Consider the following 27388-nt stretch of genomic DNA (forward strand, 5'->3'; position numbering starts at 1 on the left):
AACGACATCACTTAAGTTGGAGCGAAAAAAAACCCAGCGAGAAAGTTACATTAAAATGGAATATCACATACACAGAGAAAAGAGATTAAGTTCTGTGAATTTAACTCGCAGGAATATTAGTTCTCCACCGATGTTTGTTTGGCATTTTCCCAATGTCAATTTCAACCTGTCGGGCTATAGGTACGGCCATTGACTGGTTCCCGTCCTCAGCTTTGGACATTGAAGCGGCGCAGCGGGAAGCAGTCTAATTACGCATTATGCATGTGCAGGCGCGTACGCAGGGGGGGGGGGGTGTTTTGGCTGTTAAACACCCCCCTTTGCCATGTAAAAATATGAGGGGAAAAGAGAGTTATGTGACCGAGCGCGGAACAATTACAAATTATGTGCATGTTCTCAACTTTAAGCTTTGAATACAGAAGACACTTAAGAGCAAGAGTATATAGGCCAATATGTATTTGAAACAAATGAAACAAAATATCCCCTTATAATTTAAAAAACTTCTGCTAAAAAAAACAGGGGAAAGTGGCCAGGAAACGCCTCAGATTGCACCACAGATCATCTACGATCCAAAATTTCCCGGGGCCCTTAAGCGGGCCCCGGACCCCACGCCGTAAGTGCTTCGCGCTCCGCGCTCGCATTGGTCCTCCGGCCAAATTAATCACGGGACATACCGTTATTTCGTTTTACTGTTTTGGATTTCCTCAAAAACAGAAACAGTAAACGAACCATTGACCGTTTTCTCGTTTTACAGTTTTGTAAAACGGTCAAACGGTATTAAGTCACACACACAAAATACTTTTTGTTGTTGTTTTTAATTGTAGAAAGCGATAAACGGTTAGTTGCTTTATTTTTAGAGTGTTGTTTTACAAAATCATGACAATGACAAAACGGTCAATAGTCTTACCGACCATTTTTTGATTTTAGGTTCGGCAATTAAGCAATGCACCGGAATGTTAATTAATGCGCCCTTGGGATCGACTCATTGCCTGGGCCCCGCTCCTTACATTTCGTTCTCACGACAAAATTTGCGAATTGGCTATTGAAGAGCCGCGTCGACTTGAACCCCAGTTTCCTTCAAAATGTCTGCAACTTCATCAAACGTCTTATTACCATCCTGTTTCCATTGTGAAAAGTAATGTCCTCCCTTGAAGTTTTCTAGCGCCATATTGCTTGGAACTCTTTAAGCCCCACCAACTTGACTGAATCGCATGAGAAAGGGGTCAGGGTCCGCGCCAGGAATCACATCACGCATTAATTATGCTGAGGTAACACTTCTTCGTGTAAAACATGTAATGGTCCCCCTCCACCCCCTTGCCCACCGCCACAAAATGCACCACGGACTGTTAACCATGACACTGGAATAAAAAAACAGTCTGTATTTGTGTAATCTGTAAAACAAAAATCATTGATCGTTATGCTATAATGAATTTTACTAAACTTATAAAACGGAGAAACCGTATTTATCTTAATACCGCTTGTCGTCTTATAACACTATAAAACGACAAAACGGTCGATGATTCGTTTACTGTTTTTGTTTTTGAGGAAATCCAAAACGGTAAAACGAAATAACGGTATGTCCCGGGATTCAAATTCCCTCTATGCTATAATTTCACCCTAGCGGTGCCCCCACCATTTTGTACCTTAAGTGGCATAAATCCCTTTCCAAAATAGAAAATTGTGAAAAAATACGGAGATGGAACATGGTTCTTAACTTTGAGTACGTAACAAACTTTATAAACAACAACAAAAACATAACAAATTTAAATGGAATTTTCGATGTTTAAAACGTTTTCTAAACGGTGGAAGTGGCCAGGAATCGCCTCAGATTGCACCACAGAGCATCTAAAATCCCATTTTTCCCCGGGGCCCTTAAGCGGGCCCCGGACCCCACGCCGTAAGGGCTTCGCAGGTCCTGGACCCTTCATTACAATAATTCTAGGCCCCCCGGCAAATGGCAGTCTGAATCCGCTCCTGTGACCAGAGCGCATATGTATCCTGTATCTGAAGTTTGGCCTTAGGGGTGGGGGCGGTTTACACAAAGATTCCCAACGGATGAGAATCATGAGATCCAGGGGACGAAGCTGAGTGATTTTAGACAATAACAAGAACAGATCCTAGCACTTCCGCAGCCCGTGTCACTTTTTTTCTTGAATTTCTTCTTTTTTTGGTTTAAATGCTGTTGAGGGAGGGGACTGCCCACATTGACCCCTTTACTCATATGTTCATCATACTCTAAAGACACAGAACATTTTTTTTTCCCGATTTACTATGCTTTAGCTCAAAACGATAACTGATGGTCGTGGGTTCCCGGCCCTTCGAGTTTAACCCGTCCAAATATACCCTCTTTTATTTCTGGCGCCAACACAAACTCCTGACTTTTATTTAAGCGTAAAGTTTAGCCCACTGATACTATTTTTTATTTCTGGCGCCAACACAATTTACCATCTTCATTTCTAGCGTAATAAATGACGACATCCAATTTTGAAACACCCCCCTTGAAAAAAACCTGCGTACGCCACTGTGCATGTGTGTTTTCACCACTGCGAAGGTTGCATGCCGATCGCATCGGCGAAAAAAAAAACCCAACGGTTTCTTTCTGGGAAAAAAACAATTGTAAGTAAGCAAATTTCACAAGCAAATACGGACTACAAAAACGTTACAAAAATGCATTTTTAGCGTAAACAGTAATTCAGTATTTTTGGAGATATAATAGACACGATTTTTGTTTCTAACTTGCTGATAAAAACGGGGATTTTTTTTCTTTTTATAAATGTATTCATTTGACGTTCATGCCAAAAACATATAAAATATTTGCCGACCCTAAGCACGACCATTTTTTTTGTTATTTGACCTTAGGACACACCCTTCACTGAAAATGTCATATTTGTTTTCAAACAGGAGCACATTCAAAAATGTCATCTTTTCCTGTTCAAGGGCGAATCAAGAGTGGTTACTGCCGGGGGCGGAGGGTGTGCTGGGATGGGGGGGGGGGTGCAGAAGGGCTCTCTCACGTGAAAAATTGTCTTGAGAAAATTTCGGTCACTGCCGAGGAGGGGGGGGGGGGTCTCAGTACCCCCTGGACTCACATTAACTGTGCACATCGTTATGCTCATGCAAAGACTGACACGCAGACATCAAGATGAAAATGAAATATTATATTTTTCTTTGCAATTGACTTGAAACTTTAAGGATATGCTAATAATGAATGCTCCTACAGGCGTGACAATTTTCAAAATATGCAAAGTTGCAACAGCCGATATTTGGCGCGAAGATGTTAAAAACGCCTCTTTTAGGCGTACTGTATGGCTGGTTTATAATGACATCACTTCAAAAATGTTGTGTAGGATTCCTTTGTTCTTTCATTTTGACCTATAGTCGTTTAACATATTTTTCAAAGTATCAAATAAAGCTCTTAGAATTTTTTTATTCCCAGAAAATGCCTGAGGACAAAAGAAAATGGAAATATAACGGTTATTTGTTGACCAAATCCTGCGACATGAGTCGACATGAGTCTTAAGTACTTTTTCACTTATTAGGGTTTTATATGGCTTCAACATGGTAACTTTACCTACTGATTTTACCTATTGATGTATGAACCAGCCTGATATTCTAATACATTGAAATGATGATTGTGAACAAAGGGGGTGCCAGTTTTAATAAATATTACCTGTGCGAGATTCTGTTAATATGCGGTATGCAATGGTATCTGTAACAACTTATGCCTCATTTCGTTGGGTTGGGTCACAATAAATTCCATGAATGCGGTCATTTGCAGACGTCATTTGAACATGTTGCCCCGAAGTGTTACTGAGTAATTTGTTTCTGAACTAGTCATGGTCCCTACTTTAAGCATACCAAATTTAGCTGTTAGTAGCTAGTTGCCATTTTTATCCAAAGTTTTCTGGTCTATATCTACTCACCTACTATCGAAATAAGCTTATGTGATCAAAATTCAGCAAGATGTTTGTTATTAAAAAAAAATGCAAGTGCCGGGAAATAAAGAAAGGACCTTAGTATACAATTATATTGCGATAAATTAAAGGATATCGGAGAAGTGGCAATTTTACATATCCACTTTTTCTTTTAAAACATGTTGAAGTTAAAGCAAAACCTGTATTCTTTTGTTTGAATGATGTCATGAAATAAATGAATGCATCGCTATCGAAATAACGTTCTGTTGGAATCAGCACAAACAACGGTTTTTGATGCTTATTAATTCTCCAGTGATTAATTACAAGAGAGGGCGTGAGAAACAATGATGCTTACACGCTCATTAAATCAATACACTGCACTTACAAAACGAGTCCGTTTGATAATAATTATACCCATGAGATCAATATAGTTTCATTTTGTTTCTAAATTTTCCGCAATTGCAAAACAGATGATCACGATGATTACCCAATTCGGCTTGTTGACGGTGCGACCGATAACGAAGGACGGGTTGAGATCCTCTTCAATGGCCAATGGGGAACCGTTAGCAGCCATGATTGGGATTTCCGAGACGCTAGCGTGGTGTGTCGACAGCTTGGATTCTACGGCTACAACTTGTCCGTTCGTAGTGCTTACTTCGGTGAGGGGACCGGCCCCATCCTGATTGACTATGTCGGCTGCTTGGGGAATGAACATCGCCTCAGTGACTGCGCCTTTGAAGGTTGGGGTGTCCTGGCGAATCATGCGTTAGATGCCGGTGTTCTCTGCCAGACGGGTGAGTTGTATATTTATCTTCAAGCAAACTTGTATCCTCGATCCTGATTGGTCGATCCATGGCAACAACAGTGTGATGAGGCTGTATTGCACGGTCCACATCGCACCCTGCGTATTGCGCTATTCCAAGATGCGAGCGACATTCCAGCTGCATGCGCTAAACCGCTAAAAGGTTCGTGTAAAGCGATGGTCCAACTTTACTGCGCGTCAATTTTGCTTGAAGATAAATTCATTATCACGCTTGCGCTCGTGGAACACGGAAAATGTAGTGCGTCTGTGTCCGGTGTCCCACATACCACTCTGCCCGGCCTCGTGATATGTGGGACACAGACGCACTACAGTCGATCTGAAATAAAACTTCGACTTGCCCTCAATATAACTCAGTGAACAAATTTTTTTTATAGTGTCAGCTATACCATGGCCAATGTCGGCAATATTGGTGAGTTTTTTTTTAAAGAAAGAGACAGAGACAATACACTGATCGTCTTGGCGCATATTTCACGACGAACAATATCACTGATGCGACACGCAAAAGGGTCATATACAAAAGGTTCACTACATAAAAATAGATTAGTGATCTTCTTGCTGCTAAGAAACCAAAACGAGGCCATGCATACCAGGAAATAGTAGACAGGCTAGAGAAACGTTTAACGCCTACCAAGTCGAGCATCTTCGCGATCGCTTTCAGTTCGACAGCCGATATCGGTGGTCTGACCGAAACTTTGACCAAGGATAACGTGGTGCCGGTTAGCACCAACACCATTTGGACCCAGTTTCAAGACGTTCTTCAGACAGCTGTTAACAAATACAGAAAGCAGAGACTTTTACAACAAGGCCTGGAAATCTGGACGCCCTGCTGATTGGTTAAAGTTTAAATCCTTGCGTCGCTCAATCGACAGAGGTATTAGGAAAGCTCACCAGCAATATGTCAATGAGGTGATAGGGGAGAGATTCTAAAGAGTGACCACACAAATATAGTCAGTGGGCTTGTGGTGGCCCATATGCAATTTTGGGTACATTCTTTGAAACTCTCAGGATCACTAGAGGATATCTCAAGAAGTTCAAAGCCACTTGATGCCATTTTTTCTGACCCTTTTGTGGGCGTGGCCATGATTTTAAAAAGTGGGGGGCATGGCGCGCAAAAAATAATTTAAAAAATTTAACTTTTCTTTTTCGCATTTGGACAGTTTACCCAAGTGCTACATCACAAGAGAAAAAAAACCCACAATTTTGCCTCTTTTGGGGGTGGGGCAACATTTTAAAAAGTGGGGGTCAAATGTCGCTAACAGAAAATCGACCTGTAAAATGCAATCTTCAGGTTTTTTGTTTTTGTTTTTGTTTTTGTGTCAATCCCTTATAATTTGGCGAGGAAAAAACGTTTACATGTCAACTCATAAATTCTTTGGCTCCCATGTGGGGGCGTGTCACACGTTTTTCATAAAAAGGGGGCATACGTGTATTCCAAAAGGAAGCTTGTGAGAGCCCATATGGATTATAGCACATTCTTTCAAACTCTCAAAAACACCTCCGGACACCTCAACAAGTGAAAATCTGCTCCACCCCTTCCCCATTGGCCATTAAAATGGCAGCCGTTTTCAACATATCTGGCATATTGTACACATACATGTACAAATGAACAAATAATCAATTTTATGAGATATTTTTGTATTGATATATAGTTAAATCTCGATAAGTCAAACTTTGAGAGAATGGGCTCAAAATGTGAGCTAAGCTGAGTTTTGAGTCAAGCAGGGTTGTATACCACTGTTATACAACTGAAGGGAATAATTAGTCTTCGTTTGACTTAACAGGAGGTTTGATTTATCAGAGGTTGACTTGTTGAGATTTCACTGTAGTTTATTTTGTCCTGACAACAATGCTGACCTTGTTTTATAGCATACAAACTGCAATAGCCTTTTTAGCTTTAAATTTATTTATCTTCACTTCATTTATAAAAATGATATTATGAAATGTGGTGCTCGATCATTGGAAATAAAGTTTGAAAATTACAAATTGCAATATTAAGAGTAAAACTTGCCCAACTTGGGTGATTTAGTGAATCCTACATAAGTCACTTGTAATTGGACAACATATTTGGCATTTAATATCCATGACGTTATATAGTAATAGAAAAGTGTGAGACTATATTGTCAATAGTTTCAGAATCCAGATCTGGATGGATTACACAACATTTTGTGTGTGTCACAGTTTTAAATATGGCATATCACTGAATATATGTATCATTAATATAATTGGTGCCATACTTTAAGATTGGATATATCAGAAGGAAAACTTGATATCCCAAGCCTCTGTCAAGAGGTTTGCCTAACTTTTGAGTTTTTCGCTTTGGAAAACCATTCTGGAATGTTAAGGTAAAGGATTTGTAGTTATTAAAATACTTTTATAATTTGAACTAGTCACTGTCATGCTTTTCTTGAATCTTTGGGGAGCCAGGTTGGCGCTTGGGGAGTCAGGTTGGCTCATTGGTTACTTTCCTCGCCTTTCATCGCAGGGTTCGATTTCTGCCTGGGCCTTCATGTGGATTGGGTTTTCAGAAACTGTTGGCAATATAGTCATCAAAGTTTCAGCCTAAGACGTGTTTCTCTACTGGGTGGCTACAAATTCTGTTCATACATCCAATCTTGAAGTACATCACCAATCATATCATTTATGGTGATATGCCAAATTTAAAACTGTTCAGTGAAACAAATCTTGTGTAATCGATCTTGTGTAATCTGAATTCTGAAACTATTGAAAATATAGTCTCACACTTTTCTATTACTAAATAAGGTCATGGATATTAAATGCCGATATGTTGTCCAATTACAAGTGACTTATAAAGGATTCACTAAATCACCCAAGTTTGATAAGTTTTACTCTTAATATTGAACTTTGTCATTTTCAAACGTTATTTCCAATGACCTAGTACCACATTTAATAATATCATTTTTATAAATGAAGTGAAGATAAATAAATTTAAAGTTAAAAAGGCTATTGCAGTTTGTATGTTATAAAACAAGGTCAGCAGTTTGAGTTATGGAGATTTATATCAAAACATAAATGTCTCTCAAAATCGATTATTTGTCAATTTGTGTAATATATGCAAGATATGTTAAAAAAAGGCTGTCATTTTAATGGCCAGTGGGGGGGGGGGGGGTGGAGAGATAAGTAGGGTGGAGCAGTTTTTCACTTGTTGAGGTGTCCATAGGTCTTTGTGAGAGTTTGAAAAATGTGACATAAATCAATAAGGGCTCTCACAAGCTTCCTTTTGGAATACACGTATGCCCCCTTTTTATTAAAAAAAGTGTGACACGCCCCCAAATGGGAACCAAAGAATTTATGAGTTGACATGTAAACATGTTTTCCACACCAAATTATAAGGGACTGTAACAAATACAAAAACAAAACAAAAAAGCTCAACATTGCCTGTTACAGGTCGATTTTCTGTAAGCAACGTGTGCCCCCACTTTTTTAAAAGGTTGCCCCACCCCAAAAGAGGCACAATTGTGGAATTTTTTTCTTGTCATGTAGCACTTGAGTTAACTGTCCAAATGTGAAAAAGAAAATTATTTTTTGTTTAATATTTTTTTATGCGCGAAGCCCCCCACTTTTTAAAATCATGGCCACGCCCACAAAAGGGTCAGAAAAAATGGCTTCAAGTGGCTTTGAACTTCTTGAGGTATCCTCTAGTGATCCTGAGAGTTTCAAAGAGGGTACCCGAAATTGCATATAGGGGGTCATTGTTGACCGTAAGCCCACTGACTAAAAGCCCTTCTGGAGCTATATCCAAACCACAAGCCAGGAGGTGTTTGGTATAACATTTCTCACTAATATGGAACTTACCGAATCTCATCATAAACACAACTGGCGTAGAAACACTCCTCGCTGACAATCAACTAAATAAATGCATATGGACCAACCAGGTTTCTGCCAATATTTTAAAAAGGGGCCTAGCTCCGGTGCTGCAAACAATATTTTAGAAGTCTGTGGATACTGATACTCTACCAGACGAGTGGCTAAAAGCAAACGTCATTCCCTTAAATACAAAAAGGGCGACCGCACCACAAACCCGCAAATTACAGATGGGTGTCACTAACTTCAATTCCAAGTAAGACCTTAGCACACACCATACACCGTCATATTTTGGACCACATGGAGAAAAAATTCAAAGTTCTCTCACATCATCAACATGGCTTCCGTCAAGGTAGATCATGTGACACTAAACTCGCAGGTCTGACTGATGATCGACATTGCTAAGATCTTGGACAACAAAAGACAGGCAGATCTGATCATATTGGATTTTAGCAAGGCCTTTGATACGGTCCCCCACCAAAGATTACTACGCAAGTTGGAGCACGTCGGCATCAAGATCAGCCTACTTAAATGGATAAACACCTTCCTCACCAACAGACATCAGCGTGTACAAGTTAAGGGGAAGATGTCACCAGAATCTCCAGTTAAATCAGGAGTGCCCTAGGGGACCGTATTTTGGGCCTTTGCTCTTCCTGTTATACATCAACGACTTACCAAAGGCTGTCTCATCAAAAGTCAGACTATTTGCAGATGACTGCATAATTTATCGAGAAATTGCAAGCAACCATGATAGTCAGCTCCTTCACAAGGGCATCGATTCTCTATGCTATTGGGAGGCACAATGTCATGCGATGTGTTGTGATGGTGAAATAAGGTGAGACGGCCACGGCTTGTTTGTGGACCTCCATGTATCTACGGCTGGTAGCTTTATTGCCCTAAGTCCCTAGCGCGCATGCGCTGTACATGAATATGCATATCTCTACATCCCCCTCTTTTTGAAATATTACTTTTGCATAAGTGAAGTATTGAAGGTGTATGCTTAAAAATGCTGTACCCTAGGTAATTGAAGAGTGTCCACTTTAACAGGAACAAACTAACACTTGAATTTCATAACATTGAAGTATAACATTTAAAGGTCAATAAAGAACAGACACTTGGTGAAACAGATGCTTCAATGGAAGTTTGTAACGAACACGTTAGGTCTTAACATATCTGGCTGGCAGTTTGGCAACCCGACATGATCGTGTGATTTTAGGTCTTTGAAGAAAATCTTCTGCGTTATTGGGCCTCGCTTTTGATTTTGGGGATTTTGTTCCATCAGTGGGTTTTTCAACCTTGTGCTGGTCATAGCCTTGCGTTGGACTGAACACGCTTTGGTTGCTCAACCGCTGCAGTTGCCGTGTTCTGCTTGCGCAGTATAGGCTTGCTATGCATTTCGCGCAGATGCGATCGGTTTCGCCGGATGGTAGTTCCATTGGGCGTTTTGACTTCATAGGACCTGGGCTCTTTGCAGACCTTGGTCACTTCTCCAGGAATCCAAGATTTGCTCGGTTGGTCCAATATGCGAACTTTCTGTCCGACGTACAAGGGAGGTAGATCAGCGCAAGCATGTCACGGTTGGCTTTCATGCTTTCCCTGCGTGATGCCAGACGGTAGTTGTTCTCCAACGGTTTCTGGGTGGTAACCATAGGGCTGTTGCTCGGTAGTGTGGTGTTGATTGGTCGTCCAAATAGGATTTCTACTGGGAGGACAGATGAGCATCAATTGTTGCTCGTAGGTTGAGCAATGCCTTCTTGAGATCCTGGTAAGTCTCGTGGCACTTTGTCATGACAGACTTCACGGTTCTGACCGTGCGCTCTTCCATCCCATTCGAGCGAGGGTATCTAGGGGATGAGGTAACATGGGTGACCGACCATTTCTCACACATGGCTTTGTACGGTTGTCCAACAAACTGTAGACCATTGTCGGAGACCATTGTCGGAGATCTCCTTTGGCTCGCCAAAGATACTGAACGTTGCTGTTGTTTGTTGAGCGACATATGTGCTTGACTTGTTAGATAATTTGTGCACCACTGGGTATTTCGAGTGATAATCCACCATGAAAAGGCAAGTATCACCTCCAAGCTCGAAGAGGTCTGTGCCCAGCTTCGTCCATGGTGTGAGAGGTACATCATGAGGTTTGAGTGGTTCCTTCCGTTGGCGGCTTTGGTGTGCTTCGCATGATTGCCATGATATGACTAGTTGATTGACGTGGTCATTGATGTTCGGCCAATAGACTGAGTTGCGAGCTAAGCGTCTCGTCTTTTCAATGCTGAGATGACCGATGTGGAGTTGGGCGAGGATGTCTTGTCTCATTGATTCAGGTATGACTACTTGACGACCCTTGATCGTCTCGCGTTGGAGAGCGTCCTGCTTTGCTGCGCCAAAGTGCACCAAGTCTAGTTCCTGGGTGCTTATCTGTTACTCAATGCCGTGAACGTCGACGGCAATATCTAGGGGTACGTCATCATGATCAGTCGGATTAGGGAGTCTGCTCAGTGCATCGGCTATCACCATGGTGCTGTCTGGCTTGTACTCAAGGTCAAACTGGTACCCTTGCACGTTGATCAGTAGTCGTTGCAGACGTGGTGGGGCACTGGTTAGTGGTTTGTTCCATATGGTCACAAGCGGCTTGTGGTCGGTGAGCACGCGGAAGCGGCAACCGAAAAGGTATGTGTGGAACTTGACTACACCAAAAACCAGGGCAAGAGTTTCCCATTCGATGTTAGAGTAGTTGGGTTGGGACGTCGACAGGCTCTTAGATGCGAATGCCACTGGCTTTCCATCTTGGATTAGGCAGGCACCGAGGCCTTGCTGAGAGGCGTCAACCTCGATGGTGGTCTCCAGCTTTGGGTCATAATACTGAAGGCATGACTTTGCTGTGATGGAGTGCTTGCCATATGAACGGGATATCCTTCTGCAGTAGGTCTCGCAAGGGTGCGGCTTTATCGGCACAGTTGGGAATGTATGACGACACGAAGTTGACGATAAATACCACTAGCTGAGTATAGGGAGCCAAAGAAGTTGATCTGCTTTGTCTTGATACGGCATTTGCTACTGTTGAAGACAAGGCCTTCAAGTGTTTCTGTCTCCATGAGGTGAAGGAGATTGGCATCGTGCTCATTCTCAGTGCGCCCCAAAATGGCTATGTCATCAGCGATGCAAACACAGCCTGGTACCTTGCTAATGGTGCTATCCATGCACTGCTGAAATATGTCTTGGCTTACCGAAAGACCGAATGGAAGTTGACGAAAACAATATTGCCCGAAGGGTGTGCGGAACGTTGTCAGTTCCGCACCTCTTACGTAGGTATTTTGTGAGGGCACCGCTTTAGGTTGTCGTTCAGACGCTTCGGGTCCAGACAGAATCGGGGTGAACCATCCTTTTTGACGCTTGTCGTCAGGGAGCTGCATCAGTCGGTGTGGTGTGTAACTCTACGTATGACACCGTCACGTTCCATCTTATCCAATTCAGCCTGAAGTTTGGGTTTAAGGTGTACGCTACATTTGCGAGGTGGGTCTATGCTAGGGTGGGCGTCTTCTTTCAGATGGAGATGTGCTTGTGATTTGAAGTTGCCTAGTGTGTCAAACTGTGTTGGGTACAACTTCTGAAGATCACCAATGCCTTGGGTGCGGTGCGTCTTGATGAGAGGTGTGCCTGTAACTACTGATTGAGGCATCGAGTGTGCGTTGTGGCTGGAAGATACTGCATGTATCGTTACTAGTCGTAGCTTTCTGTCCAGGACCGGGTACATCAACCACGAAGAATTTCTCCCGTGACCAATCGCCACCCTTGTAACTACACATGAGGTGTATGTATCCATGGCAGGATATTCTGGAACCGTTATACGCAGTGAGTTGCGTGTCGGTTGTTGAGGCTAGTGACTTCCATCGGCTACCGTGGATTTGTTGCATCGTACGGACTGGTAGTGTATTGGCGCTGGCTCCTGTGTCCACTTTGACTTTCAGGAAGTGTCTTCCAAGTCGATCTGGGCAAACGACATCTAGTGTAGTGAAGACTTCGGTAGGCCCTTGCAGCTGTATCGGAGTGACGCACGTTTGACACAGTGATGGAGTTAAATGTGTCACCTCGCAGGGTCAGGTCATCGTCGTTAATGAGGTCTTGCTGCTCCCGTTGGTCAGTCTTGTAGTCATTGGCCCTGGAACCACCACGGTTCCACTTGCGGGTTCTATGTGACCTAGATGTGCTACGCGCTTGGCGGCGGTGCTTGCTTGGTGATCTGCTGGGTCGACGGCTTTGTCGATCGCGCATCGTTTTTTGGCAACATTTGGCCCAGTGGCCTTTGATGCCGCATGATTTACACGTATCATGGTGTGCGGGACAGCTGCGGGGTTTGTGCGATAGGCCGCAGTTTTTTGAACGAGCGACGCGTCGAGCGCATGGCATCTACTGATGCGGAATCGTTTGCAGCTTTGCGTGCTGAGTTATCCGAGAGCGACTCGAGGCATTGCTTGCTTGCCGCGACAGCTTCATGGCGGCGTCCCTCTTCTAGCATTGCTTCTATCGAGTAGCCTCGCGGTTTCTCGAAAATAATAATAATAACTGTATTTATATAGCGCTTTTTGCCAGAGGATACAAAGCGCTGGGGGAGAGTGCAACCAAAGCCAGGTAAATGAAGTATTCGAACATATGAGACCCATTATGTAGCACCTTTTTGCTAGGTGATGTGGCGCATAATTGCTGAAAAGACTGTGGCGGAATGCGTCAAGGGGAGTCGAAGCTATGACCAGCTCACAACGCGCTCATCAAGCTCTGCGGGCGCAAAATCGCAATCTTTAGCCTTTTCCCTGCATCTGTTAACGAAATCATCAGTCTTTTCATCATGACTTTGTTTGTATCTCATAAGTTCTAACCTGTTGATTCGGAAATTCACACTGATTTTCAATTGACTTTCAAACAGCGCCCACAGTTTTTCTGGGTCTTCTTGGTCTGCTTCGGACAGTCCTGAGGCATTAAAGCGTTTTAGCCCTTCAGTCCCAAAAGCTATTTTTATCTTAAGTGCCTGTTTACCTGCCTGGTTTACATCCTTCATGCACAGAATAAGCCTTTGTTTGAACAACTTGAATTCTTCACCCACATCTTTTGTGGCCCAGTTCATCTCTGGGAATTTTGCCATAGTTATGCACGACACAAAGCACAATGTAATCAGGCAAATATGCATCAACAAACCTAAGATGGAGGCCTATATATATGCAATTACTATTTGAGCACGCAAATATAAACAATTGTTACAAAATATGAAACAATGAGTGCACTGTAAATTAAACACTGGACAAACTGATGTCGATCTTACATGCATACAATGTAAACACACAGTATTGTTATTGCAAAACAACAACGTCAATGAATGATGGTCCAAGGTCTTGTTGCAGTTCTTCCTGTAACAATTCTTGCTTGAGATCGCTTTTCAAACTGCTGACGGTCCCCTGTTGCAAGCGCTCCGATGATATACTTGCAGATACAGTCCGGAAAATCGGCCCGATGATTTTCACACGAAATTGAAATTCCGAAATCGGCTTGGCAGAATGTGTAGGTTCATGCGATGGCTATGTCCAAAGTTATGCTGCTATCACCTCGTCTCGTCCTGTACTGGCAGTCGAGGGGTGTCGTCGGTCGATGTGGGGAAGCTGTGACCGGGTAGGAGGCTGGATGTCTTGCCGGAACGTGTCACTGTACGGCCGTGATGGGCACCGCAGTACATGCAATGGCGGCACTTCAACGTGTGGTCGCACGCGCTGTGCGCACGTGTGAAAGCATGGTCTCGTTGTTGCAGTGTTGAGTACTGTACAACGCACTGTGCATACGATGCAATGCACACCGCCGAAACCGCGTGGTTTGCTCGTGCGTCTTGCAAAGTCCTTGGCAGTTTTGGGGTCGATTTGACGCTCTTTCACCTAAGATAGGGAAGCTCACACGACCAAAATGTACTGCAGTAGATGTTAAATGCTATTTCGGTCCTCTTTCACCCTGCTACCATGTTGTGATGGTGAAATAAGGTGAGACGGCCACGGCTTGTTTGTGGACCTCCATGTACGGCTGGTAGCTTTATTGCCCTGAGTCCCTAGCGCGCATGCGCTGTACATGAAGATGCATATCTCTACACGATGCACGTATTAGCCACATGGTCAAGCCCATCGCCCATGCGTACAACATGAACGGAAGTGCTTTTGAAACAGTGAACCACCACCCACACATTGGAGTGCAGATCAGCAAAGACCTCAACTGGGCACGCCACATACATCAAGTCACAAGTAAAGCAAACAAAGTCCTAGGTCTCCTGAAGAGAAATATCCATTCGTGCAGCAAGGAAACAGCCTACAAAACCCTCATCAGTCCTTAGCTCGAGTACTGCGCATCAATAAGGGATCCTCATCACAACAACACCAATGCATCTCTTGAGAAAATCCAACGCCGAGCTGCTCGCTTTGTCCAAAATGACTATAGTAGGAAAGCAAGTGTCACCAACATGCTGGCAGACCTTTCAAAAGTTGGGAACCTTTCAAAGGTTGTCGTACCAAACTTTGCATAATCTCCATCTTTAAGGAAGTTCATAATCATTACTCCGTCAAACGTCAACTGTCGTCTGATAAAATCCACCAGACTGCAAACTGGGCCTCATATCTTAGAAACCCCACCATTCAACAAGAACTGCTACCAGTATTCATTCTACCCCCGGACAACTCGTGAATGGAACATCCTCCCAACATTAGAGCTCAAGCTGACATCAAATCATTCAAAGAGAGACTGGATCAAATTAATATGGATGAGTTGGTCAAAAAAGCTCATTACAAAATTTAATCACCTCCGCCACACTGACCTATACGTTAAAAAACACTATCTGGAGCTTGCATATAGTATCCAGCAGAAGAAGAAGTCTGGTGAAGCAATCGCCGACTACTTAGCAGCACTACGAGCACTCTCAAATGACTGTCACTGATGTTGGAATCTTGATAAGATGATGTGAGACAGGCTTGTTTGTGGCGTGCAGGTTAAACGGATCCAAAAATCCCTCCTAGTCAGGTGTCTCAGACCCAACTTTTGACAAGATCATGACCGACTGGTCCAAAGCACCAAACTTGGCAGATAGATTCTAATAGCCTTAGAGAAGATACTAAGAAGAAGTGACACCTGAAATTCTTTTGGGAAGGGTGCCTAATTTGTCTAAATGATAAATACCTGCCGTGTAATATATTTGCTCCCATAATATTGGGTATATTTTTAAATGCAGGGCTGCCAACTCTCACGCATTGAGCGTGAGAGTCACGCATTTTAGGTTATTCTCACGCTCTCATAGGATTTCTCACGTTAAAAAAATATAAAAATAAAATAAGAAAACAATTAAGTATTTAAGAATCTTACAACTTTATAATACAATTAATCCTGTCCCAGCGTGTGTGCAGGGTTTTTTGGTCGCGCGACGAACGATTGCATTGTCTGTCATCGCATTGGCGGCATACAGTGTGCAAATTTCTCACCGTGCTCAACACACAAAATGATTTCTCATCGGGGAAAATCCCTCAGCACGCAATATACGCAGCAGCAGTGACGGTGTCATAACAAAATGGAAACCCACATATTTTCCGAGCGATTTCATATTCCTATAAAATCGGGACTTCCAGACAGTGATGATTTTTTGCTCCAAAAAATAATGATTAAAGTGGTAAGAAATTGCCTCAGATCGCACCACAGAGCGTCTAGAATCCATTCCCCCCCCCGGCCCTTAAGCGGGCCCCGAACCCCACGCCGTTTAGGGCTTCGCGCTTCGCGCTTGCAGGCTCCGTTGCCAAAATCTCACTCTCACCTGTCACTCAAAGTTGGGAGTCCTGTAAAAACATTTTTTGAATAGTATATTTAGGTGGTTCTACTTACTCATTCTTAGTCCAATAACATATTATAAAGCAATTAAGTGACTGTACATTTATGAGGACGTAGCTAGCAATGATTCAAAAGGCTACTGTTATGCCCTAAAGTTGCGCGCCTTTTTCATAGTCTCCTGATACATTAGGTAGTCTTGCCAAACCTCAATATTATTGAGCTTCAGTTACCCTATTAAAAGTTTTAGGAAAATCATGCGAACAACGATAACATTGTGATATTTAGCCCAGAAAATAAATATGGGGGAAAAACGAGATGTCCGTAAAATGGGCTAAAAAAGTAGGTGAAGGGTTGTCTAACGTGGGCCTGGGATACATGAAAAAGTTCACGGAAAGTCCCAAAATTATTGGTAAGAAAACGTTTTTGACGTAGACATTATTATTGTGCACAACAATAATCTCTTGTTTTTTGTTTCGGTAACTGTACCAGTAAGTAACTTTCTGAATCTGAAGTTCATCGATGCAGACGTTTGGCGAGACTACCTGATGATATCTGAGGGAAAGGTAAATGCGCGCAACTGTGGGGTATAATGGAAGCCCTTTTTTTTCTTTATAATGTCCTCATAATCATCCGGTCACTGATATGCTTTGTAAATGTTATTAATAAATACCTTGGAGAGTTGATGGTTTCTGATTGGTCGAGACTCGATCACGTGGCCGGGCATTAACGGTGATATAAAGACCGGCTTCAAAGAACAAGCGAATAAATGGCCCCTGAACCAGCATTGATCCAGCCCCATGGAAGGCAATGATTGGCCAAATTTACAACAGTCATACGGCAGCTTGTAACAATACAGCACTGCACATGCGCTCAGCCACCTTCGCGTGAGACTGACGCGCGCGTACGCAACACAGTTGCTATGGGTGCGCGCGCGTAAGGAAGTTTTGAAACGACATCGTACAGCGGCAGTGCACTATTATACAAATATAACATGGTTTGAGGGTGGACAGTCGATATTCGCTCCCGAGGTATTGGAAGTTGACAAACTAGTTCCCGAGGCGAAGCCGAGGGAACTAGTTTGTCAACTTCCAATACCGAGGGGAGCTAATATCGACTGTCCACCCGAAATAAACCATGTTATATTTGTTTTACTATACCTCATACATATTCAGTTGCCGAATTTTGTTTTATTATTATGCACCTAAAACAAAATTTGGGGAAACTTGTACAGCTCACCAAAAGATTCAACTTCAATTACTAGTTCGGTTCGTTTGCAATATAATACAGTTACTACAGTTGTAAATACAGTTGTTTGCAATGTGTACAACTTTCTTTTGTACAGGAGACATCTTTACACGGTCTATACATTTTTTCCAGTGCGGCATCATTGAGCTCTGTAAATTAACATTTACGCGAACTGTGCAACCATGCATCTCTCCTGTGCGATGTTCGCGCGTGCGTACTGCACCCGTGCGACAGTTCCTCGATTGCTCTGTAACGCGCATGCGTAGTACACTGTCGCACGGGTAACCCATGCGACAGTCTACTACGCATGCGTATTTACAATGTACGTGAATCCTCGCGCGCGCGTTTGGTAAACAGCAAGAATAACATCTGGCATGTGATGGTGAATTGACCAGCTCTCGATCATGAATATGTATGAGGTATAGTAAACTGAGGATGTTACGACAAAAGCGTAGATCTACGATTTATTTTCTGTAAATACTTCGCCCATCGACATATTTACCTTTCCTAAACCAAGCATCTTTGTAATTCTGGACACAAGGAATGTGTAAACGAAATTTCAGCTTCCTCCATAAGGTAAAAATATGAAAACATTGTTGTAATTTGTTTGGCTACGGCAGCAGAAGTCGTACGCGTACGCAATAAAGACTTTGCAATTGTCCAGCGCAGCCTGGGCCCGGCTGTGGTGTATATAACAACACTTATTGAAGAGACAGGGTACCACGCATAAGCTAAAATATGGCCCATGAACACGAACACAAAAAGTCTGGAAATATCGCCGGAAAAAGTCACAAAATTGGAGCATTTTAACTGTTTATTTCGTTAAAAAGGTATTTATTAATGGGAATAACAGTGTAAGGATCCGGTCCTCACTGCGTGATAATGACCGGGTTTGGGGTGACCGCTGTTAATGGACCGAGACGAAGTCGAGGTCCATTAACAGCGGTCACCCCCAAACCCGGTCATTATCACGCAGTGAAGACCGGCTCCTCACACTGTTATTCCCATTAGCAGTGTTGTAGTTGAGTCACCAACGTCGAGTTCGAGTCCGAGTCCCGATTCATAAGCCTCGAGTCCGAGTCCGAGTCTCGGAGGCTTATGACTCGGGACTCGGACTCGAACTCGACGTTGGTGACTCGACTACAACACTGCTTATGGGGGAAATGAGCTCCACACAGTTGGATTAGTTCAACTGTCATGTCGCATAGAATCATCGAAGACTGACCACAGGATTGACTCTCACATTGTTTATGGAAAGGTAAAAGCAGATTGCCTCCGCATATTATCTGTCAGTAGCATGGTCTACCACGTCTCGTATGAAACAACTGCATCCATTCAGGTCTTCAAAGACTATCTAGACCAGTTTGACGGTTCTTTGGGGTCACTTGCAGTTATCTACTCCATGACCCCAGACCCTGTGAATTAGCGGCGTGGTCATTACATGGTAAGTCAAGAGTCCGGAACCAATTGAGGGTGGCATCGTCGAGATCGACAAGTCCCTCTAAAACATTCGGAGAGCTAAGTACTAGACAGTCAGCCGAAATAGGGTCGAGTCAGCGGTTCCGGATTTGAGAAGAAAGCTGCGCGTCTTGCCCCAGGCGATTGAGGCGGGCTCACGCTTTCCGTTGGAGGTTGCGTCCCGGCGGCTTTGAAGGCGACTTTCCCTCGTAAAGCTGGGAGTTGTTATTAGATTCCAAGGCTTCTTTTGCATAGGTTGTCCACCAATAATGCGGAGAGTGGGTGCACGCTCCGGATTTCTCACACCCGTAGAGCTAGATGTTGGCGACTGATATATTGCCCTGGCGCACCGACAAGCGGGTATGGGACGAGGCTTTCAGGCTGGCCTGATTTAGCTGTCAGCTTCAATGTGTGGTAGATGGGCTGATGAACTGATGGAGACCAGGTAAAGGAGAAATGTTGGAGGCGAATGTGAGTGAGTGGTCGAGAGTTACGCCCAGGTTCACTGGTTCACGTTCAAACTTCAATTCCTTACCAATGGATCAGCACTCTTGATTGTTTTATGCGCACTTTGACCAGCTTTACTAATGTAAATGGAAATGTTTTGAAAGTGAAAGGGGTGTGAGTGGGGTCTGGATAGTTGCTGACGCTAATAGTATACATAATGGTCGGATATCATTCATTTATACATGCACTGCAGATCAATGCACCTCCGTGTCTGTCTGTTTATATGATTCCGTTTCGCGTCTGTTCACGGCTCATTCACTCAAACAGCATTTCGTGTTTGTTCCCTTCAAAATGCGTATCTGTAGTACGGCTTCCTGCATTCGACAGAGCTCAATTTTTGGTACCAGACGACGCCTCGGCAAGGTCGACAAAATAAGAAGTAATCAGTGGCACTTAAGTCTTTTTTGTTCAATATCTTGATAAAAAAAGGATGGTGTTTAATGTCCTATATCAAATTGTTTACAAGATGCTATTATTATCAACTCTTTTAATGTGAAGTTTGCGTTCTTTTTCTGGCAAATAAAAATCGAAATATTTGCATGAATTTGTTAATGCCAATTTCTAACCCCTCAATAAGTCCTATACTCTTCGACGGTATTTTTTTTTACGAAGGCAAGTTCACAGTTCACGTAAAAAAAGGTATGCATTGTACGTAGCTAATAATTCTCTAAAACCCTTTGTAAAAAGTCAAATTGCCTGACCCTTCATTACAGGCATAATTTGAGGGGGCGGGTAAAAGTTTCGTAAGCCGCTCGGACTGTTTCTTTTTCCTGTACCAATCTCGCCGTACTGATACGACCGTAGTTCAATCATGTGGCCTTCCCCCTCCCCATTTACGTTCCATTGTACAAATGTAGGCCTACCCCCCCCCCCCCAAAAAAAAATCTGCTGAACTTGCTTAGTTTAAAATGAGTACAGGCTTCATCATCTACATGGGAAAATGCAATCTTGGCCTTCAACTCGGATGCTTTGCGCCCCTCGAGTGTTGAATTTATCATATCCCACATCAAAGTGGTTATACCTTCACATTCCATTTAGACGCCATTGGCTGGTTTGTTTTCCAACAGATAACGATTTTCCAGTCAGGCTTGTTGGTGGGACTTCGGGACGAAATGGCGTCCTCGAAATCAACTTCCGAGGTGATTGGGGAGGTGTATCGTATTACAAGTGGAACGCCTTGCAGGATGGCAGTGTGGTTTGCAGAGAGCTAGGCTTCTACGGTCCGAATATATCTTACGCCCTCTATCGTCGAGTATATGATCCATTTCTCTACGGTTTTGAGTGCCGAGGAGATGAGATGGTTCTTGCTGATTGCGCTATCGATGGTTGGTTACCGGGCAAAATCTCCTACCAGGTTTTCGTGTCTTGTCAAATTGGTAATTATCTTGTTTTCTGTCCCTTTTAAAGTGTATTAAGTAATACAATTTAAAACGAAATCTTTGAGAAGTAGCCCAGTGTCTCATCATTAACTTCCTTATCAATCTTCATTTGGCCATGCATTCTCAAGGATGTTTGTCGCGTGTTTTGGGGTTTTATGCTGATGAAACTTTCCGAGTCCATAAGCAAAACTGTGATGTCACTCAAGGCAGAAACTTCAGTGTTACAGCTGCTTCAGCACCAAAAGTCGTCAGAAATTTAGAATTTTTGAAGATGGTTAACCATCTGTTTTGACGATTAATTATTGTGTCAGTACAGCTACACTATAATCAATAGTAGGTAAACTGCATGCACAAAGGTTTCAGTTGAGTATTTTTGTGATTCAGAATTAATTTGGAACAGTAAACCCTGATCTTTGAAGAGTGACTCAAAGAAACTGTGCCATCAGTTGTCAGAAATTGCACGGAGCATTAACAATGTTTTATAAAAAAAAATGCATATTACAAACATTTTAACCATAAAAGGAGATCTCCTAGTTTTCATACATTTCAGGGGAATGGGAAGTTGTACAAAATAATTATGTTCGAGTGTTAATTTATGTCTCGGTTCCTTAAAGCTCATTGCATGTTGACCCGACCAAAACAATCAAATTCCTTGCAAACCAATGGGTGCCCAATTTTTAGCCACGTAGGCCTATGCCAATTTGTCAGAACCAAAGAACCAAGCACACGCCCTTTCCCATCCATATTGTAGATCTATCGCCCGCCGTTAAATATAAGGCATTGCAGTGTCAGACCTTGTCGAATTTAACTTAATGATGACTAAATTTCTAACAGATGACGAAGCATTCTTGACCGTTCGACTGGTGGATGGGCTGTCTACTACCCAGGGACGGCTGGAGGTTAACTTCGACGGCCATTGGGAAAGTATACACAGCAAAAACTGGGATGATGCAGCCACCAGTGTTGTGTGTAGACAACTAGGACATTACGGGCATAATGTGTCCGTGCAACGCGACTTCTTTGGGCGGGGTGAAATGCGCGCATTGATTCCATATCGGTTCGACTGCAGAGGTGACGAGGCTAAATTAACAAATTGTCAGATGAGTGATGGTGGCGTCGGATCATATGAAAGTTCAGTGGGAATAGTGTGTCACGCAGGTGAGTTTGGTTTTGAATAGCATGTATGTAGTGGGTTAACTGGGCCAGGGGGTGTCATGGAAGTCTGCTCCCCACCCAATTCTGCCTGTACTCCATGCACTAGTCATAATCTGCACAAAAAAATAGCCTTTCATTGTTAAAAAATATATATATATTAGTGACTTCGGCTCGAACATTCAGGTCTGGAAGTTGTAAGATCACTCTGCACGCGTCATGCCTGACAACTCGTATTGGCTTAATATATAGGCGCCCGGCCATCGGAATCCACGACACCTGATTATTCGAGCCGAAGTCCCCACCATAGATGCATTGCCTCCCACCCAGCGTGGAACTTTTAAGTGCAGTTCCAGATGTGTTGTTTTCCAGATCCACATCCAGGAGTCCGACTCCTTTTCTGGCCAATCTTCTGCACTCTAAAAACAAATTGTTTATAATAACCAATATCAGAAGGGTTTTAACTAATTTTATGGGGCAATATGTGTCTATTAAACCAACTTTGTGGTCAAAATGACCAACATACCCTTTGGTTAGCTTTTAACCAAATTTTATTGTAAAACAAAATCAACCCATTCATGGTTCGTTATAACAACATATTTTCTTGATCAAGCCCTACCAATTGGTAACATCTAACCTGTAGTGGTGGGTCATCTCAACCAAAGATTTGGTTTTTATCCTACTATTTACCGATTCTGATTGGTTGGTGGAATCAAATACTTTTATGGTAATGTCAACCAATTTTGGGTTGGTTATTCCAACAAAGATACGGTCTTGGCAACAAATGGACATTTGTTGAACCCCCACCCCCCTGTAGCATACTAGAAATGAATTAATAAATAAAATTAACCCTCGCGACTGCCCTATAACCATATTCCTGTTTTTTCTTTATCAAAGCGAAGCATCATCAGATGACGCGAATTGACAATGAAAGCCCGTCTGACCGCCACAGGTTTTAGGTGGCAGAGTTGTAACGAATCACTGATTTTTGTGACTCGAGTCGAGTCGAGTCATTTTAAAGAAGTGACTCGAGTCGAGTCGAGTCATTAGGTCAACAAGGTCGAGTCGAGTCGAGTCGAGTCACAGAGTGTGGTCGAGTCGAGTCGAGTCGAGTCAAGTATTTAGCTCGAGTCAATTCGAGTCACAAATATTTGAACACTAAATTACAATAAAAAGCAACCAACACAAGAGAGAAAGAATACAAGGCACCAGTCTATTACGGAAAACCAAAGAAATAAAGTATGCTGTATGGTACGCAACCAACAGTTTCCATTGCTAGCTCACGTCACAGATAAGAAGATATGAAACTTCGGTCTTATAACTGGTTTGGCTTCGGGTCTAGATTTTGTTGTTCGCTGATCGCTGACAACGTTAAAACCATTGATCTCCATATACTGTGTATATGGAGATCAATGGTTAAAACCTAATTGCATTATACAAAACTGTTTCTGATTATTTAAAGGTGGGCCCGTCCGTATCCGTTTTTTTTGTGTGAAATCGGGACATGAATTTAGCCAGCGTTCCACCAAGAACTTCAAAATCGCCCGAAACCAATGATGAAACCACGGATTGAGAAATGCGTTTTAAGTCTGGTTCCGGGTTTAGCATTACATGCTATAGAACCACAAGGTGGGAGTCCGCGACACGGTGTATGTTTGTACATTATTCGCGAACATTAACGTGACGTGAAAAAAAACTGCCAACGCGAACGGCGCAGCGTAAGTCATTGCAAATATTTTTCGCAAGTAAGTTTTGCTTTTATTTTGGGACTCGAGTCTTATTAGCCTTCCTCGAGTCGAGTCGAGTCATTCTGATGAGGGACTCCAGTCGAGTCGAGTCATTTGCTCGCAGTGACTCGAGTCGAGTCGAGTCATTTACCCGTCGGGACTCGAGTCGAGTCGAGTCGCCAAAAAATGTGACTCGAGTCGGACTCGAGTCGAGTCATTGACTCGAGTCATTACAACTCTGTTAGGTGGTTAGAAACAAATTACCAATAACAACGGCAATACAGATTTTATAATACGTCGACTAGAACCGTGGCCTACAAATGGTCACAGCCATCACGTGATTTTTGTATGTTGTAATTCCTCACGAACATTAGGTCCTTCCCGAATCATGTCTCCACTTTCTAGTAATCATCGTGTAATCTATATACTGTTCCCAAATCAAATAGTTGTTGCAGAGTAACCAGAAAGGGTAATTGCTTTGCTCCTGCAAATGAAAGACCAAAAAGTCGAGCTGTTTAGGTGCTATAGTTGTGCGTTCATCCGTAATGTGTTCGCCTTTTGCGGACGTGTAAGAAACCACATTTTGTGCATTGGTTATCTGTCACCGCGCGCTGTTCGCGAGCACGGTGCTGTGACGCATATCGTTCATTGACTGAGAACGACAGTCATGTCCGATGTAAACAACCGAGTTTTGTTCGTCTTTTCTCGGGACTTCGCTTAGATATTAGGTTGGTTTCCTTTCAACAAGATGTTTGGAACAGGATAAGTAAACAATCCAAAACAAGACATTTTCGGGGATTTCAGGACCTAGTGCCCCTTTAATACGAAAACATTACGGTGCAACTTAGCCCCGGTGGACTCCGTAAGTACCTCCCTACGTTACGGTCGCAATGCAATGAAGACGTTGTCCAGTCTGGGCCAGGTGGCACTAAGATGGTGTCTCAAAACCGCCAAACTCACTGGTTTGATTGGAAACCTGCTGCTGCACAATTTAACGTGTTTTTAGATGGGATAACAATCGAGTATATTAGCTGTAGTGGTTTCTCTGGGCTCACATATATTTTGCATTAAATTAGTCGGGCACCATTTGCAGATGGTGTGTCAATTTTGTAATTGTGCGTCTGGAAGCAAGACTGAGGGAGTGATGGTCGTGTATCTGGAACCTGTAAACACTTTTTAATTAGCGCAATATGTAAGTTAGCAGACTAATGACCACCCTGCAGGCAGCTCATGCATTATGTCGATGTCGCTGTATGGTCTGACGTTACCGTTCCTCTGATTTTTGTCTTGACTATATCCACATTTACCAAAGAATGTTCGTGTCGGTCGAGATCGTGTTGGGTTAAGAATTCTCAAGCTTTATGGCCGTACTGAGGTCACCTCAAGCTCCATGCCGAAGGATATATTTTTTTGAGAGTATTAAAGGAATCGAAGCGTCATCTGCAACATCAGCCGATATTTGAAGAAAAACAATTGGGGGAAAAAACCCGCGTCGCCGCAACACTTTTGGGGCAAGCTCCATACCGGAGACTCTTTTTTGTGTGTTTTTATTCTTCCATGGCCTAACCGATCATATATCTGTTTTCATTCCATATACTTCAAGCTGACGATCACCCAGTTAGACTTGTTGGTGGTCCTTCCAACACGTCGGGGTTAGTCGAAGTTTTCTTCAATGGTTACTGGGTAGCCGTGTGTCAAGGCACCGACACTGGTGAACTGTACGACCATGTAGTCTGCTCACAACTCGGTTACGATGGACCAAGCGTGAGCACTTTTAGAGGATTGTTCACTGATGGGCACGGAGCTTTGGACAAGTACGGTATGGGGGATCCCCAGTGCGCTGGGAATGAGACTAAGCTGGTGGATTGTGCCTTCGAAGGCTGGGGAGTTAGTAGCTGTCCTCACCGTTCTGTTGGTGTTGTGTGCCAATTAGGTATATGCCTGTAACATGGTAATGCATTTCGTTGTTGTTTTTGCTGCTTCCGGAGGGCCAGCCTATATACTACACTTTGCATTTGATGAGAACGCTGTAGCCACGAAAGCTAATGCCATAGGCCCCATATTTTAATGTTAGTTAATCTTTATAGTGCTATCTTCTCTACATAATGGTATCTAGCAGACTAACGCGGCTGCATACTTCTGTCATTTGTGACTAAGCCTGGTTGTTGTCTGGTGAAGAGAGCCGGGCAGTGCCATTGTAATAGGATTTCCCCGTAATAAGCTAAATTCCCCCAAACCCCCCAAAATACACAAGATGTATGAAAAGACTTGCAGCGATTTCCCATTCTGAATTAACTGAAAAACATTTGATGCGCTCCGGGGTCAGTTTTACGAGGGTTGCTTTGTCTTCTTTAAGAATTGCATTCAGCCACCGTTGAACCCATTTGTAACGACGCGTTTAAAATGAGTTACAAGTGAATGCTCGTCCTCTCTTTAAATACATAAATCTTCTTCATAAATGGATCTCACACTTTTAATAATATTATAATAAACATAAGACAGTGTTCCATTATTCTGGTCCAAGGTGATGCGCATCCGATTCGGATCGTAGACGGCTTGTCAGATACGGCTGGTCGTGTTGAGGTACTGTTCAACGGCAAGTGGGGATCTATATGCAGCGATGGATGGGATAACGCAGATGCTAGCGTAGTATGCCGACAGCTAGGCTACTTCGGCCCAAACGTCTCCGTGACTCTTCCACTGTACTACGGCTCAGACTTACCACTTCATCTTTCCAATGTCGGTTGCAAGGGTCACGAGAACAAGCTCACGAACTGTCCTCTCCGATGGTGGAGTGGTCCATGTTTCACACTTGCTGGTGTAAGATGCCAAGCAGGTGAGAAAACTGCCGTCCGATCAATCTGACTGATTGCTCGATCGCCTAGCCAACCGACCGACAGACCAACCAAAAACCGACTGACTGATTGATTTGATTTGATTTGATTTGATTTGATTTGATTTGATTTGATTTGATTTGATTTATTTATTTCCGTGCTTTCTGACACATAGTAGTAAACCAAATAAACTAAATATAAATGAAGTAAACAATTCAAAGGAAATAAATGAACTGAAATAATTAAATGAAAATTCAATAAATTAAATCAATATAAAATCTGAAAAAAAATACAAAAGAAACCACGGAGGCATTTTCTTGAAGCGAAGCTTGTACAGAAATGCCTTGTGCAAATAATTTATAATCCGAAAAAACACATGGAGATTCACGAGAAACGTACACAATGACAAAAACATAGACTAAGACAATAACGAGACTGCAGCGAACAAACCAAGACAAGAACACACAAACACACAACTATACAAATTGTTGAAAACAATTAACATGGTGAGGAAAGGGGAAAATAAAAAGCCTTAGCAAATAGCCAATGAGATCAAAGAAGCTGCGTTACATAATTTGAGATTAAGGTCCTCTTATAATTTCGTTTGAATTGGCCAACGGACGACTGGCTTCGAATGGATTCGTCCAAAGCGTTCCAAAGACGCGGGCCGTAGTATTTCAAAGTGCTCAGGGAAT

At 42.9% G+C, this 27388-nt stretch overlaps 1 protein-coding gene across 1 annotated transcript in view; it reads left to right on the top strand.

Annotated features, from left to right (window-relative positions):
* LOC119741460 (deleted in malignant brain tumors 1 protein-like) overlaps positions 1-27388 on the top strand; it is a 67992-nt gene that overhangs the window by 17383 nt on the left and 23221 nt on the right. The window contains exons 2-6 of the mRNA XM_038217215.1: positions 4382-4705; positions 20669-20977; positions 21815-22138; positions 25463-25792; positions 26384-26695. Of these exons, the coding sequence (XP_038073143.1) occupies positions 4382-4705; positions 20669-20977; positions 21815-22138; positions 25463-25792; positions 26384-26695 (1599 nt within the window). The remainder of the gene's footprint in view (positions 1-4381; positions 4706-20668; positions 20978-21814; positions 22139-25462; positions 25793-26383; positions 26696-27388) is intronic.

The sequence above is a fragment of the Patiria miniata genome, unplaced genomic scaffold, assembly GCF_015706575.1.
Source record: "Patiria miniata isolate m_02_andy unplaced genomic scaffold, ASM1570657v1 HiC_scaffold_5, whole genome shotgun sequence".
Lineage (NCBI taxonomy): Eukaryota > Metazoa > Echinodermata > Asteroidea > Valvatida > Asterinidae > Patiria > Patiria miniata.